At 38.8% G+C, this 14,085-nt stretch overlaps 1 protein-coding gene across 3 annotated transcripts in view; it reads right to left on the bottom strand.

Moving 5' to 3' along the window:
* Positions 1-797: 797 nt before the first annotated feature.
* Positions 798-14,085, bottom strand: part of SIPA1L1 (signal induced proliferation associated 1 like 1) — a 199,687-nt gene continuing 186,399 nt past the window's right edge. For 2 of the 3 annotated variants that reach the window (XM_041397913.1, XM_041397923.1), the window contains 7 exons: positions 11,066-11,305; positions 9,830-9,995; positions 7,824-8,067; positions 4,807-4,953; positions 2,522-2,636; positions 1,957-2,038; positions 798-1,199 (listed from right to left, as the gene is read on the bottom strand). In XM_041397913.1, coding sequence (XP_041253847.1) covers positions 1,056-1,199; positions 1,957-2,038; positions 2,522-2,636; positions 4,807-4,953; positions 7,824-8,067; positions 9,830-9,995; positions 11,066-11,305 — 1,138 coding nt within the window. In that variant the 3' untranslated portion in view covers positions 798-1,055. The remainder of the gene's footprint in view (positions 1,200-1,956; positions 2,039-2,521; positions 2,637-4,806; positions 4,954-7,823; positions 8,068-9,829; positions 9,996-11,065; positions 11,306-14,085) is intronic. The other variant, XM_041397930.1, reaches the window with a different exon arrangement.

Raw genomic sequence — 14,085 nt, forward strand, 5'->3', positions numbered from 1 at the left:
ATAGTAAAGGATTTGTAAGATTTCTCATGCAACAAAACACAACTTGAATAAACTTTTTTTCAAATCTGCTGAAAACAAGGGAAACAGAATGGGAGGGAGGTACACAGTGATAGTTTGTGTGGTTTTCATGGTGACATTTCAGGGGGAGGAAAAAAAAAGTCTTCATCTCTTTACAACTTCAGCTTAAGTCTCCTGCACGTATGCAAGCACCAGACTCCCCTGGAAGGGCAGGGTGCTGTACTTAACTGAGCACTGCTGCTGGATTGCTGATGTCTCAGCCTGCCTGATGGGGTATGAACTGCAGCATGCCTGGTTTTGCTGTTTGTAAAGGTACTTGCAGCCATTGTTTCCACAGGAAACAAAGGCCACCAGAAATGCTAATGCAACAGATGTGTGATAATATGCCTGACCCATGGCTCACCTCTCTAGTCTTTCTCTGAGCTGTGATGCTGGTTGCACTGTACCATACACTATGGACACGCGCTCTCTGCAATGTATGGGAAGGTAGCACTAGTAACCAAGCGCAAATTGCTAAGGAGACACCTAAAACATTGCATTACATCCCCTTGTCTGTGGCATACTTCAGAAAACAATGTCAGAAGAGCAGTAAACATTTCTTTCTAATTTTTTAGATGTCATAATATTTGCCAAAGCTGCAAGGAAAAGCAGATTACCTGAAACAGAGAGAAAGGAGTTAATGGAAACAGAGGCAATGGAACAGCAAGCCTGATCCTGGCCTCCAAATAATTTTGTACATAACAGATAAAGAGACAATGTGCAAAAAATAGACATTCACATTTTAGCAGTTAAACTTTTATTTTTTTATTTTACCTTTTTAAAATTATTTACTTTGTTTTTTCTACAAAAGGCAGACATTGATTGTTGATCTGCAATTGTTCTGAGTGCGCGCAGAGATGCAAAAAAGGGTTATTGGAGGATGAAGAACAGGGAATTGCTCTGACTATACTTTCACATGTCATAATTAAGGTGGCATTAAAGCTTAAGTCCCAGTAATAATATTCATAACAGATAGTTTCCTTCCCCATACACCGTTCTCAGTTCATATCAATTGTGTTGAAAACCCATTCGGTGAATTTCTTCAGCTTTTCAGTTGCATTCTGGGATTCCTCCTGTAACCTCAAGTTGTCTTCCCGCAAATGTTGCACTTCAGCCTGAAGGCTGGCCTTGTCCTCTTTTTCCTTAGGCATAAGGAAAAACACAGATCTTAGTGGAAATTTTAGGTCATGCTTCCTATCTATCTAGAGCAGCAGGAATCTCTTAAGAGAGCCTAAGTCTCATTCTTTTTAAGGATTTTATGTGCAGTAACACACAGGTTTACATCCAAGGGACATTAGTGATGTTTCCCTGCCCATGTTTTGATTGCATGAACAGGATTTCTTTGTATTAGATCCCAATACAGAAGCTGACTCCCCAGGTGGTCCAATAAAATTGGCCATGACCTGTTCTGTATGTACAAGTGCTGATGGTTAACTAAGTAAAGGGCAGGGAATCTTCCTGCAAACACTTTTCCAGCTAAGAGACTTGATCTCACTACTGCAGATCCTTCTTGGACCAAGTAGGCATTAAAACAATACAGGAAGTTTCCACCGCAGAAATTACAGGTTTAGATAACACTGCCAACTTTTTATCAGCAGGATACATTTTTATGGACTAACTTCAAGGCTTTTGCAGTGTCACCTGAATTAGGAATGGAGGTACTGTGAATCACCCTCCTAATTTAAGCAGAGGAATCAAACGCCTACAAATTCAGACACCCCATCCCAGCCGTGCATAATTAGAAGCCTGAGAAAAGTAGCAAAGAAATGTCTTTTTCTCATACCAGGATGAGACTGTCACAGGCTCAGGCATGGCAAAGCAGGATTACACAGTTATTAGCACCACCAAGCAGTACCTAAATACATGTCTTACAAATCCTTCTGTAGATGAAATGCTTACCTTCCTTAAATCTTCTTGCAGCATCTTCAGCAAACCTTCCAGTTGGTCCACTTTAGAGGCAAGAGTTGGAGGAGATTCCTTACTGTTGAAAGCAGGAAACAAGAGCAGGTATTGATATGATTTACTTTCTTCACATGCAGTAGCTAGAAGCTTTGTCTGTACCAAATGTCTTTATGAAGGTATGCATTTGTGTGCACCAAGAGGTCACAAAATGAACATAATAAAGAGTTCATGGAACACTTGCAGCACATTAAACAACAGAGCAAATTTATTTCATGCTTTAGGGTCATCCCATCACTTGACTTCTTTCTACTTGAACTCACTGTATATGCCTTGAATTACCATTGCTTTGGACAGTTTCATGAACATCTCAGACAAGAAATAACATGCAAAAAGATTCAACTGGACTTGAAATTCTTTTATTTTCACCTCCCAACTCCATCTTCATGAGAACTTGTGAAGAGTTACTGCATGAAGCCTGGAGATGGCTTCCAAATGAAGACATTCCTACTCTTTTCCTTGGTTTGCAGCTGGGAAAGCCTGCACATCTGGTGTATTTACTTACCCTGTATAAGGCTTTATCTGTGCAGTAAGCTGGTCCTCGGCCTGATCACTGCTGGAAGCAGCACTCACAGGTCTGTGATTTTCATCAGCAGCAGCAAAGAATGAAGCTCGCTGAACTGAGAAGGCAAACATACAGAGAAAAACAATGGCAGCAGTAATGATTATTTGTTCATGCACAGCACAACAGCTACACTGCAGCATCTCTGCAATTTCAGTCTGTTTCAAGCAAGGTAAAGTGATGATAGGACATACCAGTGTCCATTTGATGGAAGCAAACTGGCAGTGCAAGTGTTTGCACCAGGTTTGCCACTGTACTGGAGTCAGGAAGTACTGGCGCTGGCACAAGCAGCACTGTGAAGATCTTTCTATGTACAACTCAATGATACCACCCAATAACTTAGCAAGTATATTTAGCTTTCACTCTATAAAGAATGGCTTTATTTTGAGGAAAGAAAAGCTCACCGTGTGCAATTTGACCAATATCATTTTTTAGAACCTGAATTTTTTTCCTTATGTCTTACAAAAACTTTTTGAGATTGAAACACGAAACCTCTTTCCTGCCTTGTGTGTGCATTTCTTGCACTGTAACTGTTCAAATGTTCTTATCCATCTGTAAAACAGTGTCACATGGTGTGACAAACAGCAGTATAAAGACTTTAGCTTAATCAATAACCTCAGCAGCTGTTGGGCTCTCACTGGAAACAAAAGAGTATTTTCTTTTACTGTCTGGCAAATTTTTATACTGCAGGTTGGTGTAGCTCAGGAATCCAGGCCGTTTTTCTTTCAGCTGGTACAGATACCACAATTTGTAACCTCAGGGGCCCGTGCTGAGGACACTAATCAGTGGTGTAGAGGAGGTATTCAGGATCACAAATCAGAATTCAGGCTCCTTGGTATGTGTCAATCCCTACTGGCACTTGTCAGAGACTAGAGACTGGGATTATACTGAGACCAGACAACCAAACACCAATGGAATTACACTGAGATCCCTCTCCAGGTCAAATTTGAATGTATTTTTATAGCAGTGAGATGAAGCTGCCAGATAACACATTACTCCAGCTTTTCTTCATCTGAGCTGTCAGTTTGTTATCTTGACCACAGTGACTGTGTTCACACTTTTGAAGAGAAACACAAGTGAGTCTGGGGCCTACCAAGTGAGGGATTCAGGTTAATGAGGACAGTCAAATAAATCTCACAAAAAACGAGGGGATCCTTTAAAGAGAAACTGCCAGCCACAGGGAAATGTGTTAAAACCTGAGTTTCACCCATATGTGGTGATGAAAAAACCATCATTACAAATTCATCTCCTCTTGAGGACCATGTCTTACATTGCATATTCTTCCCAAAACTGCACAGCAGAAATACAAGCCAAGCTGTTCCTACAACTCCTGTGGCAGCAGAGCAGAGGACACGAGTACATCTTGAACACTCAGAGACACCCACTGTCCTAATGATATCAAAGGCTACTACCAGAGAACGGCCAAGATATCAAATTACTTCACAGACTTCTCCAACCATGCTGAATAAGGTCTAAAAGATTCAAGATAGTGAAAAAACTTCCATGAAGGTGGCACAGCATTTATGCAGCTATTTTAGGAGTGGGCACTTCTGTTTCATACACCTAGGAGACTTTTCCATTGGATTCTAGTAACATAAATTCTCTTTCATCTAAACTGCATTTTAAGTTTTAATTTTAAGTTCAAATGTATCTAGACAGTTTACAGTTCTCTTCAGTTTACCAAATGTCACAGAGATGGAAAATGCCATAGGATGAAACAACACTTACATGCAAATCTACATTTTTGGGGTGTGCAGAGGCAATGAAAAAGTATTTACCAACAAGGTGTATTTCCCAAATTATCTTGTAGCAAACTTCAGCTGCACTGGATGCACTTCTCACTAGTGCAGTAAGCAAGCAATCTTTAGTGTGCTTTTCCCCTACTATACGACTTTATTTTTCCACTTTTGTGCCTTTCCCAGACCAGCTTCCTGCAACTGTTTTACATGAAACGAAAAGTGACCAGTTTCACAAAGATTTGGCCAAGCTCTACCACCAAGGATTTCCAATATGAAGAAATGGTATCTGACTATTACATATGAAGTTTCAGCCTATTAACACTTGAGTTGGTATTTTAAACGAGCTAAAGCCTCAGACTAAGTAAAAAATTAAGAACAAAAAAACTAAAAGTCAGGATTAAAATAAACCCAAACAAACATAAAATCCACAGTCCTTAACAAAGCGTGCACAAAGACCAGCTTCCTAAGCGTTGTATTCTGAAAACTTACCTTCAAAAGCTTTGGCAGCATCTACCAAATTTGACCAGTCCAGATCAGAGGCAGAATCAGGCAATGGCATAAGACCAGGGTCTGGCATGGGCTGCCGTCTTTGCTCCTGGATATCTGTGAGGGAGCTGTCTGAGGCAGAAAACTCTCCTGCAGCAATGCAGAATAGATTATAAACCCCATAAAAATACCTGAAAATTCCTTTCTTAATATATTGCACGTCCTATTCTTAATATTTCTGGCACAGCACTTTTCAAAATCAACCAAAATTCAGAAGACTGATGAACTGCAGTTCACCAGTACAGCCCTTCACAAAGCAGATTTCTAAAGCCAGCACATTCAGCTCCTTTCTAACCTGCCTTCATGTTTTCAGCTGAGTTCCTCAAAAAACCCAAAAAAAACCCCAAAAACCAACCCAGAACTGTGAGGATTTTCCTTCCTCTTTACAATCGTGTAAACCAATGGGAGCCAAATTAAGCCTACCAAGATGAATCAGAAAAAGAAAACCCTTAAAATTGCTTCCAGAGCATTGTACATCTCTCAGCAGTTCAGTGAAACCTTTAGATCTTTACTAAAAAATAGCCACACCCACCTGTAAGCTGTTACATGGCTCACTATGGGAAAAAAAACATTGGCAAGTTTGAAAGCAGGATTCAAAATCCCTGTAATTTTTGTGCAAATTAAAAAAACAAAAGTGAAACACTTAGATTTTCACCACTAATTAGGGCAAGACCGAAGAGTCAACCAAGAATTATCTACTTTATTTCAGTTTACTGGCTGGACAATCAAAAAATGTGCAATGCCTGGTCACATCTGTGAGCTCAGAAGCAGCAACAACTTCCTTTCTCACGCTCTCTGTGACGATGTAAAGAAGTTTTGAAAACCTTGTAGGCAGTATTAGAAGAGAGAGATGTAGGGGTGAGATGATGGACCAGCCACTTCGGAGGAAGTGGCTGAGAAGATCAGAGAAAAGAGTCTGCTTGGATCATCCAGAACAGAAAGACAGTGTAATAGGCAGGATATAATCCCAAAATGCCTGAGTTGTGTTATTTCCCCCCCCGCCCCCCCACACCCTTTTTTTTTATTTAGGATAGTCTAAATACTATGTAACTTCAATAACTACAATAATTCATAAGAACTTTTGCTAAATCATATTGCTGCCTGGAATACAGTGACCAGAAAAGCTACACTGCATTCACTTCTTTGCTCAGAAATCTTGAAATTTTTTGTGTCTGTGTGTATTTACTTTTTGTAAATGTAATTTCGTTACATTTTATTTTGTTACATTCAATATTATTAACACTGAGGATTCTTGTCTTATCTCTCAAGAGAGTTATTTTGGAGGTTGTTAACGTGAAAATATTTCCAATTAGTGAAAAGATACATGCAATTAGAGAAAAACCTAACTATTTGAAGAGCTACCTGTTTCAAAAAGGTGAGTTGGATTGCTAAGGCAGATGAACAAATACGAGCATTTTTAGCTCAACATTTTTCCTCTAAAAAAATGGATGTGCTCTGGAATCTTTGAATTTAAACAATTTTGAATAACTGGAAGCCAACAAATACTTGTGGTACTAAATATCTAGCTTACTTAATCCTTTTCTCAGTGAAAGGTGTGTGGGAAGACAATTTGTGTGCCAATCAAATAGCTGGTCCTTTTATCATGCAGCTCCTACGTTTTATAGAAAATGGAAAATCTTGATTTGTTGACAGAGGTAGAAAGGTTATGTGCTAGGAGGAGTTATCAGTTTAGGGTGGAAGGAAACATGATAACAAAAGAAGGTTTTGCAGTTTTCCTTTTGGAAAATACAGCATTTAAATGAAAAGAAACAAAGCACTGCTTTCCACTTGCACTCTGGTGGCATCATTAATCTTCTGACCCCAAACCCTCAGAAACCAAATCCTCATCCAGTTACAAGCACAACCAAGTCTACAAAGTTATTTTAGTGCATATAAAAAACAGAAATGAAAAGAGCTCAGTTTCCTAGCTCTTATGTAAGAAACACGTTATACAGACACAACAGCTCAGGAAAATGTCAGGTTCAACACTGAAAACTGATGCCTGGTGATCACAGTCAGATGAAAAGAATTTAAAATAGATTTCTTCATCAGCCTTCACTGTCAAATGTATCCTGTGTAGCTAAATACAGACTGTGCTTAGGGCCCTCTATAGTGAGTCGGATCTATTGATAGCCTTGCATTTTCCTCTTGAAACATCCTAAAACATGAATAAATCAGAGCAGCTATGTACTTCTTCAGAAAACACTGCAGAATCCTATCCTGAGATCTACCTCTATTTCTGGAAAACACACTCAGTTATGAAGTACAGTGGGAACCTGTGAAAATTCCATTTTTCACTGTGACATTCACGTGCAGCAACACACAACCCATCCAATACTGAGACTTTTCAGTAAACTGATGGGGGAAAGTTGAGTGTCTTCTTGACAGCACTTTACAAATAACTTTTTCTGGTTAACTGTGTGACTAAAATAAGTAATTCACATACTGTAAAATAAATAGGGTAAAGGAATGAATTTAAAAGCAATTGAACAGCTGGCACAATAAAAGCTGTATCTGGTGTAGCTGTGTATCTAGATGTCCACTACTATTTACCCACTTGTGTATCATTTTCCTAATCATATTTTGTTCCCGTAATCCCACAATAAGGAACTGACACCAGAAGTTCTCTCTGGTGGGTAACCAGGCATACATTATTTGTCCATTGGTCCAGCTGATCTAAGTGACTCTTGGAAGAAATGACAGAAACTTGCAGCCAGTGAGGCAAATTTCTGTGCTCCCTCTGCAAGGCAAATGCATGACCAGCCATGCCATATTACACCCACTGAAGCGAGGGAAAAAAAAGTAAATTCCTGTCCTTTTTTACATTTTCAGTCATGTGACTAGACTCTTCTCATCTGAGCAAAATAAAGACGGAACTACCAATTGCTGTAACAAACATTTTCCCCCAAGATGATTCACAAAGGATTCCTCTGGAAGTCGAAAAATGGGAATCCACTTACCATGTAGCGATTTCATTCCCAAAGTATAGGATGGTCTCCGTAACGGCAGCGACTTTGGGAGAGAAGGGTAGGTGCTGGTGAAGAGAACATCGTTTGGCATGGCTTGGTCCAAGAGCGAGGCCCGTGAGGTGAAGAAGTGGTCCCTTTGACCACTGTAAATACTCTCATCTGACAAAGTCCTTTGCAAGGCACGCCTTGTGGTAGGAGTGCTGGGAAAGGGAGACTGACAGGACAGAGTGTGTGACTATACATTCATAAACACAAATAAAAAGAAATGAGAAAAAAATAATCAATAAAGAAACATTTGAAATAATTTTTAACAACTTTTTTTAAGTAAGAAACCAAGTGTTTACATAGCATTTTTTCAGAGTGGACAGGAAAAGGAACTGAAGGAATTGGCTTTTAAGGAAGTTATAAGTAGGTAACATATAGAGATTTTTTTAGCCTATCTCACATTCTTACTTTTAAACACCCTTCAAACTTCTCTTGAAGTGGAAATCTCAGGCAGCCCTTGCTAACTCCAGAGCTGATATGTAGCAGGGAAATGGATACAGAAAGAGCCTGAATGCTGCACAAACCAGAGTTCCCCCATTGCACAGGACTGGCTGCCTTCCTGCAGGCACAGCACCAGCAAATGCCACCTAATTAGAAGTCTCCTGTTACTGAACAATGAGGAACACCCACCACTGCTGTGGGTCTTCAGAAGTATTTGAATCAAAATCACCCCCATCAGTAAGAGAGCTTGTGTCTTACCCCCACCACCAGCCCAACCTCCTCCATGCTCCACACAGGAGAAAGCAATGCTGGGGTAACCAGGAGTTTTGCACTCTCAGGCCAGTGCTGGAGAGCTGCTATCATGATCATTCCAACCAGCAGAGACACTGATTTTCATGAAACCTGTAGCAACATAGCTGTCTCTAAGGCATAACATTTCTTTACAGTTTGAAATTTGGTCAAAAATTGTTATGCTGTAAGAGTTTTTCTGTAATATGAAATCTAAGTCATAAAGTGGGCAGAATTAAGTTACTTTTAAAACGCCATTTTACTTTTAAGATGCAATTTATTGGTGTGACAAAGTTTTTAACTTGCTGAAATTTATCAAAAGTGCAACCAGGAAATAAAGATCAGGGTAAGAACTGATTCACTAACCCCACAGCAGAAAAACAGCATACTTGGGAAGATATCTTGGAATGAGAACAATTCTCTTGCTCAAAACAACCAACAGGAGGTGTTTGCATCACCCATGTCCCAGTTCCCCTGAGAACTACCACAAAACTAAGAAAATGTTATCTTGCCAATAACCAAGTTTTTTCATCTCTGGCCTCAAAACCAGCATCTTAATCTGTGCATGGAAGCCACACTCACAAGCTTTAACAAGCCACTTCAGGTTTTTACTAGCAAAAAAAAAAGTTACAGCTCTCTCTTCTGCATGGTTGCTGTGGAAACAATTTGGGCTCTGGATGACAAGCGCTGGCTGTACACGAAGACTACAAATCAAGACATTCTCTTCCGGATTATAGAGTCTAAAAATTAATACATGCACTTATATGTTATTCAATGTATTTTGAAACACATCAGGAAATGTTTCTAACTATTCTGCAAAAAAACAGGCTCAAGTTTAGGGATCATTTTTGGCAACAGGATCAGTGAGGTATAAAAGTGTGCTTTTTGCAAGGAGTTTCAGTACTGTCAGTAAGTCATTGTCTAGTGATGCAGTCAGAGAAGAACAGTTAAAATATGTAAGACAACACTACAGGATTTTCCATAACACAGCAATACAAAATGTTCTTTGCTATTTGGCATATTAGTCTCTCTAAATTTGAACACAAAGTTATAATAACACTGCAGAGACTGTAATAATAAAACTTTTCACCAAATCAGTTCTCCAGTAATCAGTTACAAAGAGATTATTTTCTGTCCACAATGAGAGTTCAGGAAATGCCTCACATTTTATTTTCCTGCTATGGGTGAGAATAGAAAAGATCTTATCTCTCTCTTTAACATACCTTAAAATTCTTCTGGGATTCAGGTGTTGGGCTATCGAGATCTATCAATTTCTTCAGCTCTTCTTCAACAGTGGACTTGGACGCTCGTTTTGGGGACGCCCGCAGGTCTCTTGCCGACGCCCGCAGCCGAGGGTGGGCCATTTCATTGCCATCGCTCTGGTGACGTCTTAAATGAAACGGAACAGACACATTCAGGTCTCAAAGCCCTGGGGCAGGAGGTATGAATGAAACAAGAATTATAGCATCCTCAAGTTTTTAAAATAAAAGAACTAAGCAGAGGGCACAGAGGATGGAAGAAGTCTCACTACTATAGCAGAGACTCACTTTAGTGGATACCTGTGGAAGCACTAAGCTTGTTTAAAAACATCTACTATCAATACAACAAAATAATCGAAAGGTTAATGTAATACATTTTCCCAATAAGGGACTGAATCCATTAAAATAATATGCATTCTATACAAATATAAAAACACGTCTTCAGTAAGCCCATAAGCAGCAAATCACCAAGTTTCTTTAATACTTCAACTGGCTTTTTATAATGTAGTTATCACAAAGTTTCACCATTTCCTTTTGACAGCCAATTATTGGTATCATCTAGGGATACTGTGCCTGACTCAGTAACAGTCAAGAAGGTTTGAATAAATTACTTTGAAATAGGCTTTCTGAACTACTTACTTTTTGAGTCATACTTAACAATATTTTCACTAGTAAGTTGTTTCTCAATTTCTTTTCCAAAAGAGATGCTTGCATATTGTAAAGCTGAGATATCTTGGCTTGCTTTAAGCCAGTTAGACTGGATACTGGCAGCAATTTTAACAAGGCAATGTGGAATGCCAGAATTAATGCACAACATGCACGGTACGACTACATGGATGAGAGGTATAAGTGAAACTCAGGCTATACAATAAGAGGATTTTTAGCATTTGCTCAAATAGCATTTTGAGTCACCTTTAAGTAGTACTGAGAAAAGATAAGCTTTAATAGGACTGAAATCCATAGAGCTTTCTAGAAATTATAAAACCCCCAACTTTTACAAGTTAACTGGGAATGAGATTAGCCAACCATCAAAGACTTAAACCATACTCCATGAAGACTAGATTAGAGATTAAGTTCTACAGAAGATGAAGCATTGTATTAAAGTCTTGAGCTCTTCTCTACAGAGAACTGTCACAGATCAAAATGCTTCTTTTACAATTAAAGCAAATGATGAAACAAAAGGAAAAAAAACAGTCTTACTTTCTTGAATCCATAAAGCCCACTGAGTTTATTGTCCCTTCTGGCTTTTTCCATCCAATCAGATACTTGCTAGTAGCACCCTGGCGAGGGTAGAAAGTCCTAGGACCAGACGAGGAGGAAGAGGAGGAGGAGAAAGAAGGTGCGAGCTGGGGAGAAGTAGCAGAATGAAGCTCTTCTTTAGGTGAGCTTCTGGCACTGGTGAAAACAACAGGGCTGGCAGAGTGTCGTGAGCTCATGGTACTAGGAGAAGAACATAAAGACAAAAACTGCCTCAAATGTGTGTATACAGACCTTGTTAAATTGATTTTAGAGCAGAACTCTGGGCACAAGATGTTATTCTTATCAACAGCAGATAGAGTAGCAAAACCAGTTTGCTCTCTTAAGGGTCTTCCACCAATGTGCCATTAAAAACACCTCTCATAGTAATGGAAAAATTTTGCAAGCAACCTCTAAGGATACAATACAACCACTCTTCACAAAATGGTAAACTGCCATTAGGCAGTTTAAAAGTAAAAAAATGAGATTTTAGTTGAATTAGCAAAACAGAACTGAAGTCCAAATTCTTCCTGGAATTCCTGGCTTTAAAAGAAAACATATTTTGAAGGAACTTAAGCAACAAGAAACATCTCTTTAAGACTCCAAAACAAACTAAAGAAGAAACTAACACAGGTCTCAAAATAGGGCTTTCTGAATTTCATCTGAAAAGCATTTATTTAGCATTTGCAAGGGAAAAAAAAAAACAAACAAAAAGCAAAAACTTAAATTAAGAAGTTTGAGTAGGTCTCTAACATATATCACCATTTGTCAAGACAGAAAATGGAGCTGGGAAGACCAACTGCAGCTTGTTGGGAGAAGGAGAGGAGCTTTAGAAGGAAGATACTCTTTAGTTATGCAAATGCTCAAATCTGATGGAACTTGCTTCCTATCAGGAGTGCTATGCCTTAGACAATATTTACTGTAACAACCTTAAAAGATCAGTCATCTATAAGCACAATAACAGGAAATCACTGTGTACAGCTTTAATATTGAAATAGCATTATATATCTGGAGACCAGTTTTCTACCAGCTCTCTACACAACTTAGCCACATTTTCATCCCTGGATCCAACACTGCAGTGAAGGAACTTGAAACAGATGGCCCCATGGTAAAGAACAGTTTCTGACTGAGAAATAAAAATTAGTTGGAAGGCTAAATAAAGTCACTGAATAATCTCTTCTTCCTTTGCACAGCAGAAAATTCTTCATCAATCTTTTCATAACTTAATAAAACAATGCATTTTCACATCTATCCCTCTTAGTGAAACAGAGAAAAAGAACTTAAGGTGAAATTTATGTTGCCACCTGGGAAAATAATACCACCTACATTTAGTCTTAAGCAGTCAGTTATCAAATCTATGCCACTTGTCTGGCTCCTGCTGTAGCAGTCAATGAAGAACTATCCCAAGGAGGTAGTTCTACTTGTCTTAAATTAGATATCTCAGATATGCAGGGAGAATTAATGCTTTGGAGTTTCTTCTCTCTCTTCGTTGACAACAGATGGAGTCAAAAGAATCACCCTGAAATCTGTTTCATTTTCATGTGGCTCAAGTTAAGCACCACAATTCCCAGCACTGAAGTGCTGTGGGCTCAATGAACAGCCTGAGTGGACTGCAGCTTCCTACTGCAGCCCAGGGGCATCACACCAGGGGCAAGATGCACCTCTCCATTTGCATACCAATTAAATTACAATAATACAGATTTTGTATTAAAGACTTATATTTCTTCCTTCCCTCCATCTCTACATTTGAAAGGTCTGTAAAAAAGACAACAGAAGGAGAAAACACAGGAAGATATTTTCCTGTCCATCAATCCCATATATTTGGTGCTGCACAGCACAACCTTCATATTTGTAACAGATAAAAGGCAAGCATAATTTATAGCAAGAAAGCAGAGAAAATTAAGGGCTAGGGGAATAGGCAGTACATTTTTCTTCATTCCCCCTTTGTCTCTTCCAACACTGAAAAAAATCTCCTACACATGCGGAGTAAACCAACCCATCTGTAAGGTATCACTACCACAGCATAAAATGCCGTTTTTATCTCCTCCTAAATACACTCAAGAAGCAGAAAAGTCTGCTTCAGTGCAGGGAAAAAGGAGAAAGGAATCTCTGTCCACATTTCAGAATTCTTCAACCCATCAGGTATTTCTCAAGGAAGTGCTGGTTGTGACAAATAGTTTGTTAATAAAAACAAATAAAAATAAATATCCAGCTCCTGGATAGGCTACTGGTGTTGATCCTTAATGTTACTGGGGAAAGAAGGCAACAATTATGTTAATTATGCGTGACATAAAATTTATATAAGATGCATATGTATGTATAATATTCATTATATAACATACTATAAATACATATTGTGCATTTTAGGTATTATTATTTGAATATTTATTATAATATGCATAATATAATAGGCGCCAAGAGCAGCCTGGTAAATGCTAGTAAAATTAGCATACAATTTAAAATACGGTTTTCTTTAAGGGGAATTGCATATTTTGAGGTGTGGTTTTTACAATATAGTATTTTTGGGAGGATATTCTGCTTCCAGACTATGCACAGAACTCTGAATATGACTGAAGCTTTTCACCCTATCAGTAAACACAGGCAGGCCAACAGGACACTGACAGGCAAAGAGACACAATTGTTAAATGAGGGCACATCTGGAGAGCAAAAGGCTTTGGATATACTCTACAAAAACTAAATCAGAGCTCGAGCACTATGGTAGTGATGGAAAGTTATTAGGATATTTGACACCAGGAAGCATGCAGAGAATTCATCATACTGCAACAGATACCTAGACCAGCTTAGTTTTATCTGGAAGAGAATCAGTCCTCTTTTCTCAGGACACAGAGATGGTCACTATTGGTCCCCTATCTCCCACCTCAATTATTGAGACACCAAGGACTGAATTACAAAACATTCAAATACTACATGACTGTCTGCAAGAATTTCAGATGAGCCATTCATAAAAGCACTCCACAATAAAT

Source organism: Onychostruthus taczanowskii, unplaced genomic scaffold, assembly GCF_017590055.1.
Source record: "Onychostruthus taczanowskii isolate IOZ18803 unplaced genomic scaffold, ASM1759005v1 scaffold1, whole genome shotgun sequence".
Lineage (NCBI taxonomy): Eukaryota > Metazoa > Chordata > Aves > Passeriformes > Passeridae > Onychostruthus > Onychostruthus taczanowskii.